General features: G+C 37.9%; 1 protein-coding gene across 29 annotated transcripts in view; it reads left to right on the forward strand.

Annotated features, from left to right (window-relative positions):
• Window positions 1–869: 869 nt before the first annotated feature.
• The window catches only part of LOC128690345 (uncharacterized), a 125,990-nt gene continuing 105,376 nt past the window's right edge, over window positions 870–21,483 (forward strand). For 3 of the 29 annotated variants that reach the window (XM_070086511.1, XM_070086515.1, XM_070086537.1), the window contains exon 1: window positions 4,816–4,922. In XM_070086511.1, coding sequence (XP_069942612.1) covers window positions 4,840–4,922 — 83 coding nt within the window. In that variant the 5' untranslated portion in view covers window positions 4,816–4,839. The other 26 variants (XM_070086524.1, XM_070086535.1, XR_011392171.1 and 23 more) reach the window with 21 other exon arrangements.

Consider the following 21,483-nt stretch of genomic DNA (forward strand, 5'->3'; position numbering starts at 1 on the left):
TTGTAAGCACAATTGATTTGGTGCCAATAGAAGCATAGTGTGTTTTGATATATTTGAGTATTGTTTTTCTTTTTAATTTGTCTAGATGGTGGCAATACTATGTATGTAGTTTAAGAGTTTTACGAACCTTTTAGTTGTAAGAATGGATGAATTATTCGTGGTTGAGTTGACGTAATATTATAACTGACATTGTAAGTGATTGTGTTCAATTAGACAACATACTTTATATACTTATTTATATGTATGTACCTAATGGTAAATTGAAGTCTGATTTTGAAGGTGAAGAATGGGTTTTCCTTTTTTATTGTTCTTTTTTTCTCTTTATGGTAATACAAGGTTGTATTATGTACACCAACAAATATGGTTAGGGGAATGTGGTAAAATTTTCGTGTTGATTAGACATTTATAATACAGATGAAATACTAGGTTAGGTTAGGGTAAATTTATGATAATTGTGGAATGTTCTTTGATTCAAACTGCTCTTTATTATACTTGTATTTTATTATTCTAGTGTAAATTAAGAGCAAGGATGATTAATTTGAGGAAGAGTTAATATAGGTTTGCATGTTTTTGCGAAAGTTAACTTATCCACATGTAGCTAGTTTAGGACAATTTTAAGCTTCGGTATCTGATTTTATATGTAGGTAATAGTGGTCATATTTGTTATATTGTTATGTTATTCGTTAATGTTTCAATATCTAATGTAATGTTTTTTCAGTTATTGTTCATATATTGTCATCTTTATGGTTTTTCCTTTTGTCTATTGTATATTGTTGGTTTTAAATAAAATATAAAAAAAAAATCAGAGCTGTGGGATACATTATGGCAGATTATATCTATATAGTGTGGGGATTGCGGGGGAAACAGGTTACTGAGGTGAAGAGGAGGGTGTTAGCGTTAACGTTCTATAAAACGGTATGTAGAAATAAGGAAATTTATGGGAGGAGGTGGGTGAAGGATTTTTCAGAGGGATATAGGCAACTTACGTTACAGGTTTTATTAGACTTGTAATATACGAGGGAGGGGAGGGTATGATTGGAAAGTGTTGCTGGGGTAGGGAAGTCAGGGGTGAAAACAGGGTTGCCTCCCTGGTAATGGATAACAAAAGTTTTGCGAGAGTGTTGGATGAGTGATGCATGAGTGAATAATATGTGGACCACGGGTGCTAGCACCTGTGGAGCTGGCCAGTTTTTGTGTGACTGGACTTTACACTTATTATACATATTGTGTGTGGTAATATTGATTTACGGTAATGACATTGTAATTTGGGATTTGCTATAATAATTGCATGTATTTGCTCCAACTTGTTTTCTAGGTGCCTTGCACTGCATAGTGTTGATGCTGTGATCATGCACGGTGTCCAGTGATATATTGTGATATGTTTGTATTAATGTCTGTGCATTATTGTTTGTCACTGGTGTTCTGCAATTTTCAGTTTTGTTTTGAGAGTAGAGAGGTTAATGTACGTCAGATAGTGTAAATAAAGTTGGGCAACAGTGGTGTTATAGGTTTTTATGGTTAGGTGCGTGCTAGGCACAGTATTTATGTGTTACTTATGTCATGGTTATATTTTATGTTGTATTGTACTGTTGTCAATAGCACTATGTAATGTCCATATAAGCTGTATAGAGCTTGAATGTCATAGTTGAAGCTGTGTTATTGTTTTAACACTGGAATTGCATGTTTAAATGTGTAGAGGCTTACATGTGTTGGATTTTGAAACTAAGTTTATTCTTATGGTTTTGTAGTAATTTTGTATGTCTTTGTGACTTTTCTATATCACCATTGTTATGTAATACATATTGTTATGTAACTGAACCATTAGGACAATTACATAAATTAATGTTTTGATCATTGCTGTGTGATATTAGATTAGGCAACATTCATTGTTTATAGTGTGTTAGGTTGTAAATAGTGGGGTGGTTGGATAACCACGGGGGGGGGGGTAATATGTCTGTATAATATGTTCAGTGCAATACATTGCATGGTCTGTAGTCGATTATTAAGTACCATTTCGAGGGATGTGTATATAAAAGTGTTGTTCATATCATGTAATTCTGTTGATTAGCTCCAACAGGTTTGGGTTAAGTGATAAGATGAGGGAGCAGGGAGGGGGGGGTGTACCCACACGGAGTTGTAAGTGTGGTACTCACCTATTTGTGGTTGCAGGGGTCGAGTCCTAGCTCCTGGCCCCGCCTCTTCACCGGTTGCTACTAGGCCCTCTCTCTCCCCGCTCCATGAGCTTTATCAAACCTCGTCTTAAAACTGTGTATGGTTCCTGCCTCCACTACGTCATTTTCTAGGCTATTCCACTGCCTTACAACTCTATGACTGAAGAAATACTTCCTACTATCTCTCTGACTCATTTGTGTCTTCAACTTCCAATTGTGGCCTCTTGTTTCTGTGTCCCCTCCCTGGAACATTAGCTGTAGGGAGGATTGTGTTAATTTATAGACTTAAATGAGTTTTACATATTATATTTTTGTAATGTCATGTTTTAAATAAAATATAAAAAAAAAAAAAAAAACCTAACAAACTGTTGGTAGGTAAGACACATAGGCAACAATTAGGCAACTTTATTCCGAAACGTTTCGCCTAAACTGTATGTACTCATTAGGTGCTCAGTAGGTACTCAGTAGGTACTCAGTAGGTGCTCAGTAGGTGCTCAGTAGGTACTCAGTAGGTACTCAGTAGGTATTCAATAAGACATAAGATTTCGTTACGATTTTTAACCTGTTATTGATGTTCAATTATTGTTGGTTCCAATATGTTGTCACTAGAATTTATTTTTAGCAGTAATATAGGGCATAAAGTTAATTTTTTATGTGTGTGTTTATTTTGCTAGTATTAGTATTTATTGTAGTAATTATTGTGAGTTGAAATAAGATATATAGAGGCGAGTTGAACCGCTTTTGTAGTTTTGTGAAGAAGTTGTATTGAAACTGTGATGGTAAATTATTGTGTAAACAAACTTTATAACCTGTGTTAATGTAGGTATAAGTTGACACAAACTTTATAACCCGTGTTAATGTAGGTATAAGTTGACACAAACTTTATAACCCGTGTTAATGTAGGTATAAGTTGACACAAACTTTATAACCCGTGTTAATGTAGGTATAAGTTGACACAAACTTTATAACCTGTGTTAATGTAGGTATAAGTTGACACAAACTTTATAACCTGTGTTAATGTAGGTATAAGTTGACACAAACTTTATAACCTGTGTTAATGTAGGTATAAGTTGACACAAACTTTATAACCTGTGTTAATGTAGGTATAAGTTGACACAAACTTTATAACCCGTGTTAATGTAGGTATAAGTTGACACAAACTTTATAACCCGTGTTAATGTAGGTATAAGTTGACACAAACTTTATAACCTGTGTTAATGTAGGTATAAGTTGACACAAACTTTATAACCCGTGTTAATGTAGGTATAAGTTGACACAAACTTTATAACCCGTGTTAATGTAGGTATAAGTTGACACAAACTTTATAACCTGTGTTAATGTAGGTATAAGTTGACACAAACTTTATAACCTGTGTTAATGTAGGTATAAGTTGACACAAACTTTATAACCTGTGTTAATGTAGGTGTAAGTTGACACAAACTTTATAACCCGTGTTAATGTAGGTATAAGTTGACACAAACTTTATAACCTGTGTTAATGTAGGTATAAGTTGACACAAACTTTATAACCTGTGTTAATGTAGGTATAAGTTGACACAAACTTTATAACCCGTGTTAATGTAGGTGTAAGTTGACACAAACTTTATAACCTGTGTTAATGTAGGTGTAAGTTGACACAAACTTTATAACCTGTGTTAATGTAGGTGTAAGTTGACACAAACTTTATAACCCGTGTTAATGTAGGTATAAGTTGACACAAACTTTATAACCTGTGTTAATGTAGGTGTAAGTTGACACAAACTTTATAACCTGTGTTAATGTAGGTATAAGTTGACACAAACTTTATAACCCTTGTTAATGTAGGTGTAAGTTGACACAAACTTTATAACTCGTGTTAATGTAGGTATAAGTTGACACAAACTTTATAACCTGTGTTAATGTAGGTATAAGTTGACACAAACTTTATAACCCGTGTTAATGTAGGTGTAAGTTGACACAAACTTTATAACCCGTGTTAATGTAGGTATAAGTTGACACAAACTTTATAACCTGTGTTAATGTGGGTATAAGTTCGATTCCCGGTATCGGGTTCGATTCCCGGCGGGGTAGAAACATTTTGACATGTTTCCTTACACCTGTTGTGTTCACCTAGCAGCAAGTAGGTACCTGGGTGTTAGTGGAGTGGTGTGGGTGGCATCCTGGGTGTTAGTGGAGTGGTGTGGGTGGCATCCTGGGGGACATGATTGAGGACCATAAAAGAAATAAGACAGACAGTCCTCGATGACCCACTGACTTTGTTGGGTTATCCTGAGTGGCTAACCCTCCGGGGTAAAATCTGAATGAAATCTAATACATAGTAGCATATGTATAAAAACGTAGGATAACCAAAAAAAGTCGGACAGAGTAACTATTTCCATTGGGGTCCTTTTATTATTATAACACAAATAATACCTGTATATTGTGATTAAAGTTAATTGTATAAATAGTGATGATTTAAGTTTTAAATAATTGTTTATGTATGACCCATATAACTACCTTATACCAGTCTATTTTAGCCTAACTCTTGTTAAATCTGTTTTTCTCTTAATATTTTACTAGGTTTCTGATAATAGTTACTAGAGATGTGGAGTAAGACTATTTCTCTAGTAAATCTTTTCTTAACCTGTAGCCTATACCTGAAGAGGATTTCGGCGGTCAGACCAGGCCGCATGGTGGATCAGTGTCTGATCAACCAGGCTGTTACTGCTGGCTGCAAGAAAACTGATGTCCAATCTACAGCCTGGCTGATCAGGTACTGACTTCACATGCCTGTCCAGCACCTTGAAGACAACCAGGGGTCTGTTGGTAATCCCCCTTATATATGCTGGGAGGCAGTTAAACAGTTTTGGGCCCTTGACACTTGTTGTGTTGTCTTTTATCATGCTGGTGGCACCCCTGCTGTTCATTGGGGGAATGTTGCATCTTTTGCTGAGTCTTTTGCTTTCATAGGGAGTGATTTTCATGTGCAAGTTTGGTACTAATCTCTCTCGCCTGATCTCCAGAGAATACAGAAGGGCCTTCAACCATTCTCAGTAATTTAGGTGCCTTATCGTTCTTATGTGTGCCGTGAAAGTTCTTTTTTTGTATACTCTCCAGGTCAGCAATTTTGCCCGCCTTGAAGGTGGTAGTTAGTGTATAGCAGTATTCCACCCTAGAGAGAACAAGTGATTTGAAGAGAATCATCATGGGCTTGGCATCCCTAGTTTTGAAGGTTCTCATTACCCATCCTCTCATTTTCCTAGCAGATGTGGTAGATACATGTACATTGTTGTCGTCTCTGCCAATATCACTCCCAGGTCCTTCACATTATTTTTTCTCTCTATTGTATGGTTAGAATTTGTTGTGTACCCTGATACAGTTTTAATTTCTTCAAGTTTTCCATATCTGAGTAGTTGAAATTTCCCTTCATTAAACTTCATATTGTTTTGAGTGGCACACTTGAAGATTTGGTTGATGTCCGCTTGGTGGCTTGCGGTGTCTTCGATGGAGGACACTGTCCTGGCAATTTGGGCGTCATCAGCAAAGGAAGACACAGAGCTATGGCTTACATCTCCATGTCAGATATGAGGATGAGGACCAGGATGGGAGTGAGTACTGTGCCTTGTGGAACAGAGTTTTTCACCATAGCAGCCTCAGATTTTACTCTGTTTACTATTACTCTTTGTGTTACAGTTGTTAGGAAGTTGTTGATTCATCTGCCAACTTTTCCCATTATTCCTTTATCACACATCTTGTGTGCTATTACACCGTGGTTACACTTGTCGAAGGCTTTCACAGAGTCCGTGTATGCTACATCAAACACAATAGCGAGGGGATGGTGAGTATACATGTATATAGTGTTGTGTCAGATACAAAGTGAGAGAAGGTGGGAGTGAGTGAGAAAGAGGGAATGAGAAAAATAGAGAATGGGAAAGGTAGAGAAAGAGGGAGGAAAGGTAAGAGTAAGGGACTCTTCTGAGAACTGTATATTGTTTTAATTTCATTATTTAAAATAAATTTAGATTCAGAATTTTAATTAAGATATTTTTAGTAGTGCCGTTTTATATATAGTTGAACACTAAGTTCTGATCAGTTAGCGTGGGTGACCTTCTGAAGTTTTGTCTATCTGATCTAAAAGCTCCTGAAAAATTACCTGGAGTTTACCTGGGAAAATTGCAAACCAAAACATTACAATTCACTAAATAATGGTACTGTACTCATTAATATTTGTTATTCTTACCTTGTAAAATACCTGATATGAACTGCATTTATATTTTATTTATTTATTTATTAATTTGAACATGATACAGAGAAGTACAAAGAAATACAGTAATTAAGTGTAACTTGCCAAAGTCCCTTGTATGTGAGCATTATGGGCAGGCTTAAAGTTAACTTAAGATTAATTAAACAATGATATATTCAGTGGTAATACATTATTGTAAACAGATTACAATTAAGCACAAATGAGCATTACAAAGACAGGTCATAAGGTCATTTACTGTGTTGCTGTGCAGTCAGTAGAATGGAGTATTCAGTTAGGTAATGTAATAAAAAATTACAAAGTTTGATTGGATCATAGGTTAAACATTTATGAGATACAATTATGAGAAACATTTGTGAGATACAATTTATAAGATACAGTTATTCAGTACAGGTCCGCCATCACAAATCCGGCAATCAGTTATTTGGTTCCTTCAGTTATTCGGCACTAATTTTGGCTAGCATAATTTCAAATTTCCAGGGTCGCCACACCAACCTGCTGGTACTGTTTGGTGGTGCTACTTGCTGCATAAGTCATTCCAATTTCTTTTTCTCCATTTATTGTTTTAACCTGCTTACGTTTAGCCCTAGCCATGGTTCCAATGAATAAAAGAAATGCTTCTCATTATGTAAAGCACCTACACAGTACATTATCCATTGTTGAATTAAACACATGTGCAACTCTTGGGTATCTTTATTGAGGAAACGTTTTGCCACACAGTAGCTTCATCAGTCCATACAAAGGATAAACTTGAAGAACAGGAGGAGAATGAGGTAATCAGTCCCTCAGCCTTGAGTCGATGTGGTCAGTCCATCAATCTTCAAATTCAAATTCAAATTCAAATTCAAAGTTTATTCTCTATAAGGATTACAATGCTGAGTTTACAGAAATTTGGTTATTGTTTGGTTTACATGTAGTAAAATTGTGATTACAGAGTGTACCACTAGAACGCTTAGCATGGCTAGGCATTTCGGGCATACTTAGTTTTATTCTTAATTGTAAAATATTACAAATTATGAGGTAAGTTGGTATTATGGCTAAGTGACTAAATACTAGTTTGTGAGTTTAGCAATGTGAATGCTTTTGTTTTGGCACAGTACATAGTTTCAGTATTGGAGTATCACAGGATTCATTATTTTAAGACTGAGATTAATATTTCTGTTTATGGTCAAATGAGTGAGTGAGTGTAAGTGTGAACCACCAGGTGGTATTCGTGTAGTTAGTTGACGGGGTGTATCAGGGAGATAAGATGTTTTCTAATGGTAGTTTTGAAGGTGATGAATGTGTCTGCAGTTCTAGAGTTCTCAGATAGGGTGTTCCAGATTTTAGGGCCTTTGACATACATTGAATTTTTGTAAAGGTTTAGTCGGACATGGGGAATGTCATAGAGATGTTTGTGTCTGGTGTTATGCCTGTGGGTTCTGTCACAACTATCAAGAAAGCGTTTTAGGTCAAGGTTGATATTAGAGTTTAAGGCCCTGTAGATGTAGATTGCACAGTAGTAAGTGTGGATGTACTGAACTGGGAGTAAGTTTAGATCTATGAAGAGTGTGGGGGTGTGTTGCCAGGGATGGGATTTAGTGATTATTCTTACTGCAGCTTTTTGTTGGGTTATTATTGGCTTTAGGTGTGTTGCTGCAGTTGATCCCCAAGCACAAATAGCATAGGTGAGGTATGGATAAATAAGTGAGTGGTATAGTGTGAGAAGGGCATTTTGCGGCACATAGTATCGTATCTTGGAGAGGATCCCAACCGTTTTGGATACTTTTTTGGCTATATGCTGGATATGGGTGCTGAAATTCAGGTTGTTGCCTAGGAATTTTCCCCCATTATTTCTGGTAATTAGAGTGTTGTCAATCTTAATGTTAATTTGTGCATCTCCTGCTCTGCTACCAAACATAATATAGTAGGTTTTGTCAGTGTTAAGCGTAAGTTTATTGGCTGTCATCCAAGTCGATATTTTAATCAGCTCCTCATTCACAATGGTGTTGAGGGTGGCAAGATTAGGGTGAGAGATGACATAAGTCATGTCATCAGCAAAGAGAATGGGTTTCAGGTGTTGGGATACGTTTGGAAGGTCATTGATGTATATGAGGAAGAGCAGGGGACCAAGGACACTTCCCTGCGGAACTCCAGTATCAAGTGGCCGTGTTGCTGATGCTGTGTCTTTAATGGTGACGTACTGATACCTATTAGTAATGTAAGATTTGAAATAAGCAAGCGCATGGCCTCTTATACCGTAGTGATCAAATTTGTGGAGTAGGATGTCGTGGTCTACTGTGTCAAAAGCTTTTCTTTGGTCAATAAAAATTCCTAGTGGATATTCCTTATTTTCCAATGCTGTGTAAAGCAGATCTAGCATTTTTATGATTGCATCATTAGTGCTTTTATTTTTCCTGAATCCAAACTGGCAGGGGTTGAGTATGTTTTGAGCCGTTATAAATGAATACAGTCTCCTGTGCACGAGTTTCTCAAAGATTTTGGATAGCAATGGTAAGTTAGATATTGGCCTATAGTTGTTTAAGTCTGTAGGGTCACCACCTTTATGTATTGGTGTAACCCTTGCCATCTTGAGTAGTTTCGGGAAGGTGCTAGTCTCTATTGACTTGTTAAAAAGTAATGAAATAGCATGCGAAAGGACATGGGCCGCTCGCTTGTACAGTAATGGTGGGACATGAGACAGATTCCCCGAGTTATTTTTAAGTGACTTTATGATCTCAATGACTTCCGTGGGCTCAGTTGGTGCAAGATAGAAGGAATTAGGGAAATTTCCATCTAGGTAGTCCCCGGCATGGGCATTGGTATGTGGGATTTTACTGGCGAGATTAGATCCTATGTTTGAGAAGAAGTCGTTTATCTTGTTAGCTGTGTCAGTGGGATGTAGTGGTGTTTCATTAGGTTTAGTTAGGACAATATTCTTGGTTTTTCTCAGTTTGTGGGTCCCTAGAATCTGAGAGAGTGTTTTCCAGGTCTTTTTTGTATCTCCTCTAGTGTCTGTGAATCTACTGGAGTAGTATAGTTGTTTGGCTTTTTTTATCACTTTGGTGAGAGCTGATGAATAGTGTTTAAGAGTATCTTTGTGTATTAAGCCCTGTCTATATTGCTTTTCATATTGGTGTTTCTTGTCAATGGATTTCAGAATGGTGCTGGTTAGCCATGGGCAACCAAGCCGTTTGTTTGTGATCTGTTTTGTTTTTATAGGACAATGTTTGTTGTATAGTCTAAGTAATTTGTTAAGAAAAATGTCTGTCCAGTCATCAATACCATTGGCCTTGGAGAATTCTGTAGGCCAGTCAACAGTCTCTAGGTCAGCTGTGAACTTCCTTACTGAGGCCTCGTCATGGAGTCTAAATGAGACTTTGTTGTATTCAAGTGGTGGTTTACTAATGTTTGTCAGGAGGAAGGTAGGGTAGTGGTCTGTAGTGCTATCTGTGATTATCCCTGATTTAAGGGGGGCTAGTATATTGGTCCATATGTGGTCTATTATGGTTGCACTTGTCTCAGTGAGCCTGGTTGGTTTAGTTATTGTTGGTATGAGAAGTGTGTTGTTCATATTGTTGATGAAATCAGTTACAGGCTGATCATCTAGTAAGCCAAGGTTGATGTTGAAGTCTCCAGCTAAGAGAAGGTGGTGCTTATTCATTTGTCTGTTTGTTATTAGTGACTTTAATTTCTCACTGAAATTTGGGATGTTTGTGTGAGGTATCCGGTAAATGGCACCGATTGTTATAGGCGTCTTAAGGTTTTTTACAGTAAAATTAGCAAAAATGTATTCCCCATATTCATCACTAAAGCAAGTGGTGCTAAGAGAAGATAATTGGTTAGAGTAATAGATTGCAATACCACCCCCAACTTGGTTTGTTCTGCAGTTGTGAATTGCTGTGTATCCTGGTAGAGGGTAGATATCTATTGTGTCCTGCTTAAGCCAGGTCTCAGTAAGAATAATGCAGGAGAAGGGTGTCTTTAGTGATTCAAGGAGTGCTAGGAGGTCATCATAGTGTTTGCTTAAGGACCTGATGTTGTAGTTAAGTACTGATAGACTTTTAGCATTGTTTAGGATAGTGGTGGCTTGTGATGCTGTGTAATAAAGGCAGTTACTTTCCAATAGGTTTTGATTGGGTGTCAGATTATGGAGGTTTAGATCAGGGTCAACGTGATCAATCATCTTCTAGGTTTAAATTATGGTTATTAAAAAGTTGATGTTGTCTATGTGTTGTGCTGGAATGAACTAAAGTACAACTAGGTATAAACTAGTAATATAAAAATACAAATTAAAAATAGAACAAGACTCTCACTTGTAATTGCACTAAGGTCTAATAATGACTTTTGTGGAGTCTATGTTTTGAGCTAGAGTGAGCTAAAGTACAATAGGTTTTATCTAATAATATAAAAGTACAAATTAAAAATAGCACTAGTCTCTCACTAGTAATTGCACTATGGTCTAATATAGTGAATTTGGTATTGACTATGTCTTGAGGTAGAATGAGCTATGGTACAACTGAATTTAATCTAATAATATAAAAATACAAATTAAAAATAGCACCAGTCTCTCACTAGTAATTGCACTATGGTCTAATATAGTGAATTTGGTATTGACTATGTATTGAGCTAGAAAGAGCTATAGTACAACTAGGTTTAGTCTAATAGTATAAAAATACAAATTACAAATAGCACCAGTCTCTCACTAGTGATTGCCCTATGGTCTAGTATAGTGAATTTGGTATTGACTATGTATTGAGCTAGAATGAGCTAGAGTAAAACTGTGATTAATCTAATAATATAATAAAGGAACAAGACTCTCAATTGTAATTGCACTAAGGTCTTATATAAGTTGTTTACAAGAATTAGAGTATAATTAGATTTAAATTGACAGGATAAAATACACAAATTAAGGTAGCAAAATAATAAAAAAAAAATGATAAAAATAAAATTGGCAATGACTTGGTTATAATATGCTAGTAAGATGGTAGACAGGATGATATAAAAGTTGTAGTTGAAAATAATAGGTTAAAAAAGTATGGAATAAAAATGGTCAATAAAAGAAGTTTACAGTAAGTTTGATCAATATAGTTTAAAGTAAAATTGGGCAATAATAGGGATTTAAAATAAAATTGGGCAATTGAGTATTTTTTAAAGTGAGGTAGAATTATTGAAGACAAGTTATGGTTAGTTTATAAAAAAAATAAGATGGAACAGTGATGTGGTAAGTTGTAAAAAAGGAGATAGATTCTGTAGATATTAAATACAATTAAGACTATGAGGTAGAATGGTCGTTGAATACAACAATGACAATTAAAAGTAGTTGGAGTATTAGAATTTTAGGGGGGCACAAATTTATGACAATATAACACTAACGGTGGACTATGGGTATTATCTGCACTTTACTCTGATTCTGTTAGTCCAGCCTCACTTAGGAATGTTTTAAGGTCATGTTCTGTGGAGATGAAGTATCTCTTCCCAGTGGGCTGTTTCCTAACTGCTATTTTTCCATCCCTCACAAAGCACTGGTGGATTTTTGGGGCATAGCGCAATTTTCTTAGCCGATAAAGAAGGTTTTGTCTCGTTTTGGTAAGGCACTCATTGACGTAAACATCAGTTTTCATAGAAATAGATGTTTTTAGTAGGTTGTTTCTTTGTAAGCTAGTTTGGAATTTTAACAGCACTGTTTTTTTACCTGCTTGATAGCCCATCAGTTTGCAATCCTTTAAGTCATCACTACGTATGTTAAGGCGAAGGTGGTCCTTGATAAGCTGTAGGGTGGTCTCCATGCAGGTCTCTTGGGTGACTGTGGGTGGGAGATGTTTGCTGTTAACTACAACAGCGTCAGATAGCTGCTGTTGGTCATTATGGTCTTGGAAGTTGGTTATGACATTGGCAAGTTGTTGGTCCACTCTTGATCTTTCCTCTGTAATGTTGGTAGTAAGTAGGGTGACTTGGTCTTTTAGAGTGTTAATGGTGTCTAGGGACCGGGTGTGGGTGTTGCTTTGTTGTTCCAGAGTGTCTAGTTTATGTTCTAGAGCAGTGATCTTGTTGAGGTAATCTGCATTGCTAGCCTTTAGTTCCTGCATTTCTTGAGTTAGTTTGGTGATCGTTTGGTTCTGAATCATAAGGAGTTTAGCTATTTCTGGGTCGGTGATCTTCTTGACATCAAATACTGGGAAGGAGTTATCTTGGAATGTAGCGGCGGCCATGTTTGTTGTTGTCTTTCGTGTGTTGTGGTGATGTCGGTGGGTGATGAGGGTTGTGTCCTGGCTGGCAGTACTACAAGTTTTCCTCGTGTTATTACTGCTCTCACCTTTGATGTTAGGAGTCCTTAGCTGGTTACTGGATCTTCTTTTATTGTTCTGACCCTTGTCCATTGGCTGTGGCTTCGGGTGAATAGTAGGCGATGGGTGTTGGGTGAATGTTGTGGAGTATCACTTCAGTGGCAGCGGGGTAGGAGTTGCTAGAACGAGTCTTATTAGTTGGTAAATTTGTGAACTTTTGGGTGATTTCTGCAGTTGTTTTATATCATTCTGGGTATCCACACATGTTAGTGTTATGCAGGTCTTGATTAGGTCATCACTGGGCTGCTGGGAACCTCAGGTAGAAGTAAAAATAGAGGACAAGGTTCCTGTTGCTGCTGCCGCTGTCTTGAATAGAATACGGCATATGAGCGGAGAAGCAGCTTATAAACCGCTCATATGCCGTATTATATTCAAGATTGATGGACTGACCACATCGACTCAAGGCTGAGGGACTGATTACCTCATTCTCCTCCTGTTCTTCAAGTTTATCCTTTGTATGGACTGATGAAGCTACTGTGTGGCAAAACGTTTCCTCAATAAAGATACCCAAGAGTTGCACATGTGTCTAATTCAACAACATGTTGGTTCTCTGAACCATTCATCTACACATTATCCATTAAAGATAAGGTGGCTTTGAAGCCACTGTTGGTTGTCATGAGCTCAGTCTCATGATGCAGGAGAATATGCTCTATTATTACGCTAATATCAACACTACAGCTTATTGCCTATCACAATTGATCTAATATGATATAATAAACAATATAAATAACATAAAACATGTCAAATACTCCAGAATAAATAATATTTGGCGTAATACCAAGCAGTTCAACAAAGGTATGAAGAGGATATGGTATACAAATACCATTCTCCTATCCCTGTCTTGGGGCTTATATTAGAGAAAACGGAGTATAGAACAGGGCTAACTGTGATATACACTCGTACTGCACTATAAACCTGAAACAGAAAAGTTATTTTCTCTATATAGATTATCACACACAGCAGCATGTGTGTAGAGAACCTAGGATAACCCAAAAAAGTCAACGTGGCTTATTTCTAGTACCTGGCCTGGGTTAGCCATATATGATTTTTGGTAAATATTCGATTCCCAGCCAGGGAAGAAACATTGGGAGTGTTTCTTTACACCTGTTGTCTATGTTTACCCATCAGTAAATGGGTACCTGGGTGTTAGTTGACTGGTGTGGGTGTTATCCTGGGACACTAACCTAATTTTCTTGAAATACTCAGCATAACAAGTGCCTTTCTATACAGTAATATGTCACTGATGTCAGCTAGGCCTGTATACCTTGTACATGTACGTGTAGTAAATAAAGATACTATTATTATTATTATTATTATTTTCTCATTTGTTTGTTGGGTTATCTTATTCAAACTTGGGCAATGTATGATGGAAAAATATTTCTTAACGTACACCAAAAATGAAAGAAACAGACCATAAATAGAGGAGTTCACTTCTCAGCCATTAGTGGCCGCTTAGCGGTATATTTTTGTATGGTTTTTATGGTTATATTCTCATTTTTTGGTCTCATTTGATAGAATGAAAAATATATTACAGAAATAGATATGATTTTGATTGATTGGTGGCCCGGTGGCCTGATGGCTACAGCTCCCGCTTCACACACGGAGGGCCCGGGTTCGATTCCCGGCGGGTGGAAACATTCCGACACGTTTCCTTACACCTGTTGTCCTGTTCACCTAGCAGCAAATAGGTACCTGGGTGTTAGTCGACTGGTGTGGGTCGCATCCTGGGGGACAAGATTAAGGACCCCAATGGAAATAAGTTAGACAGTCCTCGATGACGCACTGACTTTCTTGGGTTATCCTGGGTGGCTAACCCTCCGGGGTTAAAAATCCGAACGAAATCTTATCTTATCTTGAAATTGCGTTCACAGTAGCGAAAATGTTCTATTCTTTAGCGAAACTCAAGAGTAAACAAGCGACATCACCGTCCAATATCTGTTCGCCTGCCAGTCCAATACGCAGTCAAGAATGGGTTGACCTTATTTATACAATTATTACAATAATGCAGCAGTCTGCATAACAGTAAATCTTCTATTTTTTTGTGAATAAAAATTCCAAATGGTAAGCAAGAGTAATATAAGAGGGGCCTGTAGCCGTGACTAATGAACAGAGAAAATGCTATTTTAGTGCCGGGAATGTCTGCATTGTTTATTCTGGACCCTATTTTGAAATTGGCATCTGTTGAAATTTGTGTGAAATTGGCCAAATTGCCAATTTCTGACCACTTTATTGGGTAGTTGAAATAAGTGAATGGGCGGTTTCTTGTACTCAGTTGACAGACTAGAAGGAAATAAGTTTATTCAGGTATACACAAATACAGTTACATAGATTATCATACATCGCAGTGTATGTATAGAGAACCTGGGATAACCTAGAAAAGTCAGACAAAGTGACTTATTTCCAGTACCTGGCTTGGGCTTGCCATATATGATTTTTGGTAAATATTTCTTTTTTTTCGGTTGTTTGTTGGGCTATCTCATTGAAACTTGGGCACTGTATGATGGAAAGATGCTTCTTGACATACAACAAAAATAAAAAAGACGGACGATAAATAAGGGAGTTCACTTCTCAGCCATTAGCCGCCTCTTTGCAGTATATTTTCGTATGGTTTTTATGGTTGTATTCTCATTTTTTTGGACTCATTTGATAGATTGGAAGATATATTACAGAAATAGACATGATTTTGATTGTTTTCATGACGAAAAGTACCTTGAAATTGAGCTCAAATTAGCGGAAATGTTCGACTTTTGCCGATGTTCAGTGAACTTTGTGCAAGTCAAGTTGGTTAATTTTATTAAGTGTATTCTAACCTAACCACTCTGTAATCTGGCAAACTCAGTAATCTGGCACACTACAGGTCCCAATGATGCCGGATTTGTGATGGAGGACCTGTATTTATTTAGTTGTGGGTAAGTGATTTTTGAGAAGAGACTTGAATTTATAAACAGACTGTGTTTCTTTTATATTCACAGGTAATGAATTCCAGATTTTAGGGCCTTTTATGTGTATTGAGTTTTTGCATAGCATCAGATGAACATGAGGAACATCAAAGAGTGATCTCTGCCTTGTGTTATGGTCATGTGTTCTGTTGAGGTTGGTAAGGAGACGTTTGAGGGGAGGGTTTATATCCGAGTTAAGTGTTCTATGTATGTAGTAGATGCAGTAATAAGTATGGATGTTTTGTATGGTGAGTAGGTTTAGAGTTTTGAATATTGGTGGAGTGTGCTGCCTGTAGTGGGAATTTGTTATTCTGACTGCAGCCTTTTGTTGGGTAGTTAGTGGTCTGAGATGGTTTAATGTTGTAGATCCCCATGCACAAATTCCATAGGTGAGATAGGGGTAAATAAATGAGTGATATAGGGCCAGGAGGGCTGACTGTGGAACATAGTACCGTATCTTCGATAGTATGCCTACGGTCTTGGAAATTTTCTTGGAAATTTGTTGTATATGTGTTTGAAATTTGAGTCTATTATCAAGGTGGATTCCTAAGAATTTTCCCTCTGTGAGCTTTGTGATAGATGATCCATTTATCATTATGTTAAGAGGGACATCTGTAACTCTGTTACCAAACTGAATGAAGTAAGTTTTGTCAATGTTTAGAGTAAGTTTGTTAGTCCTCATCCAGGTAGATATTTTCTGTAATTCGGTATTCACAGTGTTGGCTAGCATGACTGGGCTCGGGTGAGAGAAGACGTATGTAGTGTCATCTGCAAATAGTAGTTGCGATGCATTTGGTAGGTCATTTATGTATATGAGAAAGAGAAGAGAGCCAAGGACACTTCCCTGTGGGACACCAACTTTAATTGGCTGTGCAGAAGAGTTTACCCCATTTGTGTACATATATTGGCTTCTGTTGCTGAGGGCCAGACAAGACACCCAAAAGTATGAAAAAAAAAATTTTACCACATGAAATATTAAGTTTAATGCACACAAACTGAAGAAGACATGCACAGTTTGTAGTACTCTACTAACAATAGAATACATGACACTTACCTTTAATGAAGATCTGGTGATGATTGATGGGATGGGAGGAGGGGAGAGTAAAATTTCCAAGAAAATTTCCAAATCAGTAGGAATCCTTTCCAAGATACGCTATTATGTACCAAAAACGACTCTCCTTACCTTGTACCACTCTCTAATATATCTTTACCTCACCTATGGTATATGTGTCTGGGGCTTTACCACAGCCAACCACCTTAGACCCTTAATAATCCAACAAAAAGCTGCTGTGCGGGTGATAACCAGCTCCTGCGCTAGACAGCACACCCCACCACTTTTCAAAAGACTCAACTTGCTAAATATACAAAACATGCACTCTTATTATTGTGCCTACTACATATACAGAACTTTAAACTCCATTGTAACCCCCCCCCCTTAAAACTACTACTCGACAGTTACAACAGAATGTACAGTCACAATACAAGGCATAAAACCCTTTTCAACATCCTTCGAGTAAAACTCTCACTATGCAAGAACGCTTTGCACATAAAAGGCCCAAAGATCTGGAACTCACTACTGGAACAAGTCAAGGATCCCCAGACAACTTATAAATTTAGGACTCTGCTAAAAAATCATCTTATCACAAAATATTAACCAAATCAGCCAAACATCTACTGGCTAGTTTTATCATGTGACCTGGCTTTTAATTCTGCCATTCCATAAAATATTACCACCTGCACCATTCCTTGTAAATTAGAGTTTGTACTAAGTATACATAAGATTAAGTATACATAAGATTAAGTATACATAAGATTAAGTATACATAAGATTAAGTATACATAAGATTAAGTATACATAAGATTAAGTATACATAAGATTAAGTATACATAAGATTAAGTATACATAAGATTAAGTCCAAACAAGATTGTAAAACAGCTAACCACTATTCTATGTTTAGTTTTAAGCAATAATTACTTCGTACTATTGACAGAAATACAGAAAATACAGACACTCGATATGCAAATACAGATATACAGAAAATACACTGAGATACAGATACAGTGGTCCCTCGTTTTTCGTAATTAATCCGTTCCTGGAGGAGCTACTGTAAACGAAATTTACGATTTGCGAATCAATTTTCCCCATAAGAAATAATGCAAGTACAATTAATCCGTTCCTGACACCCAGAAGTATTAAAACAAAAAATTTTTTCACATGAAATATGCATGTAGTACATAAACAATACAATGGGAAATGATGAATGAAACATTAACAGCATAACACTTACCTTTATTGGAGATTCTTCTTAGTGTATGGGAGACTGGAGGAGGAGAGAGATTGGATTGTTTACAGTTTGGAAGGGGAATCCCCTTCCAGCAACACCTCAGGTACCAATTGCTTCTCTGGGGTTGCTTCTCTTCTCTGTTTCTTAATGCCACTAGGACCACCTTGAGAGTCACTCTAGTCCTGTCTCGCAAAGTAACTGTGGAGAGAGCTCTGTTTCTGGCGTCTCTTTAACGCTTCCCTAAAATGGCCCAAGACTTTGTCACTGTACATATTTCTCACCTTCTTTACCACAGGCTTGGCACTAGGAGCTTTCTTTGGAGCCATGGTAGCTTATTTAGTACTTGCAAGCACTAAAATGAGTGGAATATTATGAAATAATTCGTAGGAGCACTTGAGGGGACCTTCACTCACTGGTAAACAATGCCAGACTGGCTGGGTAGGGAGGCCGCCTTGGCTCACACCGTGTGTACGCATCCCGGACGAACTACTATTCGCGAGTCAACCTATGAAAAGCGAGTCCATGTTTATACGAAAATACCCCTATGATTGGCGAAATTTACGATTGCCGAGAACTACGAAAAGCGAGGGACCACTGTATATACAGAGAGAAGCCGTCCAGCCGCCGTGAAGAGAAGACGTTGCCATTCCTGCTCTTCAGTTATCCTGAGTAATTCTCGAGCAGAGCAACTCTGAACACTGTTACTCGAGATTTTTCTTGGGTTATCCTGAGTTGTTCTTGACCAGAGCTGAGAGGAAACTTGTTTGCAGTCACTTCGAGCCCCATCCCATCAAGAGGGTAAGGTGGTGACTTGCTTGTTCACCCCTCTCTTCCCCATCCCCCCATCCTTCCCCATCCTCCCCTCACCCAAACATCTACACTGGCCCACACACTAACATACTACTTACATTGCTATCCTTCTGACTTTCCTATCTTCTTCTTTTTCGACAACTTCGCCTTTGGCGAGTTAACACAAGGCATTTTGACCATCTGGTAGCCCGTGTGGTTTTTTAAAATCCGGCTTATCTTTGCCTTGGGCCCTTTCCCCCTCACCACTCGAGGGTAGGCTATCTTAGGGGCTGACCTTCATAAGTCAGCTGAAATAGGATGTTAGACAAACACTAAGGAAAAACCCTTTTTGTCAAAGCAACTTATGTGCCAGATGTACCTTCCTGGACATCATGGCGCGAATAAGAGTAAGATTACATGTAGATGGTAACCTAAAGAAGAAGAAAGAAATTCTAGCATGTATCTGCTCCAATTCAACTGTTGCTCCAGTGGAAGTTTTTACAACCCACGCTGGGGTAGTACTTCTCCTCTCTTCTGAAGAAGAGTTACTTCAACTACTTAAGCAGGACGTCCTGGACAAATTGACGACTTTTGGAATCCACCTAATTGCACCTGAAAGCTATCAAGCTCAGTGAACTGTGTTTGTTGCCAGAATCAACAGCATCATGAGAGATAGCACAGTGCAGGAAATTGTTGAGGACTTTAATACTGAGAATTCTGAATTTCATGCTGTCCAAGCACATAAATTCTCCAAATCTGGCAACAACCAGGTAACATTCAAGTTAACACTTGTGACACCAGAAGAGGCCAAACTTGTGTGTCAAAATGGCTTCAAATGTTTTGGCACCAGATGTACACCTGACCAAATCTCTCTTGAACGATTTGTCAGTGTTACACAATGTTTTAAATGTTACGCATTTGGTCATACCACCAACAAATGCAGTACTCAAGCACAGATTTGCAGCATTTGCTCTGGCCAACATTCTTATAGAGATTGTAATAATAAAAATACGCCCAAGTGTATCCTCTGCAATGGAAAACACCATGCTGTTTCTGCTTTCTGTCCTGAGAGGAAAAAGGAAATGCAGAAAATTCTAGAAGGTAAGAAACTGTTCACTTCTAAGAAGACCACTCCCCAGGCACCTCCAACAATGTCCCAAACTTCCTTCCCAGCTTTGCCTTGATCTAGTGGGACTCCTCAGGTCTCTACCACTGGTTCCAATGTTTGGAATTCTGCCCCTCTTGGAGTGCCCCAATCTAACCCTCACCTACAACATACACAAACGCAACAACAAAGTTCAACCTCACCTCCCATGTCTCAGGTATCCTCAGCCGGGGATATGACGAGAGCGCAACTAATGTATATGATGGCCAAAGACATTGCAAGTGGTGACATTCAACTCTGCCCTAAGGTTTTAAATGATCTGTTAATGGCTAATGGGATCACTCCCATTACTATCCCAGATAATGTTAAGGCAATTATGGCCCAGCCTTCTCATAACAAGAAGTATGTTCCCTACTCTACTTCTACAAATAAGTCTAATTCATCCCTTGTCCAGGGATCACCCGCCTCGCATAACCAAGTTGTCAACTTCCCTCGACCCGATAAGTCAATACCTGACCCTAACGATGCCCCAGAGATTGGTGCTTACTCTTCCGCTATTGCAGCTGATCCTGTTGAACAGGAACTTTCCCAGGGTAATTCACCTGGCCTTCCAAATTTCCCCTTGGAGCCTCCACAGTCTCCCATTAACTCTCACGAACCTCTGCTTCCTGAAACTGGGAATGTCACACCTCAGTTTTCTAATAATGACTCTAATGATTCTGTTAATATTACCAATTCTAGTGAAGATAATGACACTTTCAATACACAAGCAACTACTCAGAACTTCCCTCCTCCCCTTGACGAGTCCAGCAGGAATTACTTGCAGGCGTTCAGTCCACAGTACACGTCCGAAGTGCACGAAATAATGGGGATTACAATTTTACAACTTCATATTCAACATTTCTTTAATAACTGTTACCTCCTTGAAGTTGAACTACATAATTACAATCCCGATGTTATCCTCTTGAATGAGACAGCTGCAAGAGTTGATCAACATATTAAATTACGTGGTTACTCTACTGTGGAGAAATCGAGAGGACCCTTTAGTGGTGTAGCCATCTTAGTTAAATTAGGCTATACGTGTACATTTAAAAATCATGTTGATGAAGATAACATTCTTGCAATAGAAATGACGACGTCTCATGGCCAACTAGTGATAGGAACTGGATATTTTCCCCCGAGACAACAATATATAGTCAATTCCTCTACATAGGATATTAATCAGAAATATTCCAACAATTCTAGTGGGAGATTTTAATGCTCATCACCCTACCCTCTTTAACTGTGGAGCTGGTATTCCACTGGGTGACTTAAAAGGAAAACAACTATTTAATAACATGACAGCCAGAAACTTGTCATTTCAAGGCCCATTCTTTAAATCGTATATTGGACCTCATCCAGGGACACCAGATATAGTCCTGACAAACAGAGACTGTGACCTCTTTCGTTGTCGTATCTCTCCTGGTGGAAACGTAGGATCTGACCATATCCCTATTATAATACAACTACAAACTTCTCCATTTAGAATACCTATACCTCCTAAACCCAATCTGAACACCCTAGGATTTGACCCCTTTAGGGCATTTCTAGGTGAAGATGAAATTGTGTCGTTGGAAAATCTACCTTCCA

This window comes from Cherax quadricarinatus, chromosome 19, assembly GCF_038502225.1.
Source record: "Cherax quadricarinatus isolate ZL_2023a chromosome 19, ASM3850222v1, whole genome shotgun sequence".
In the NCBI taxonomy this organism is placed as follows: domain Eukaryota; kingdom Metazoa; phylum Arthropoda; class Malacostraca; order Decapoda; family Parastacidae; genus Cherax; species Cherax quadricarinatus.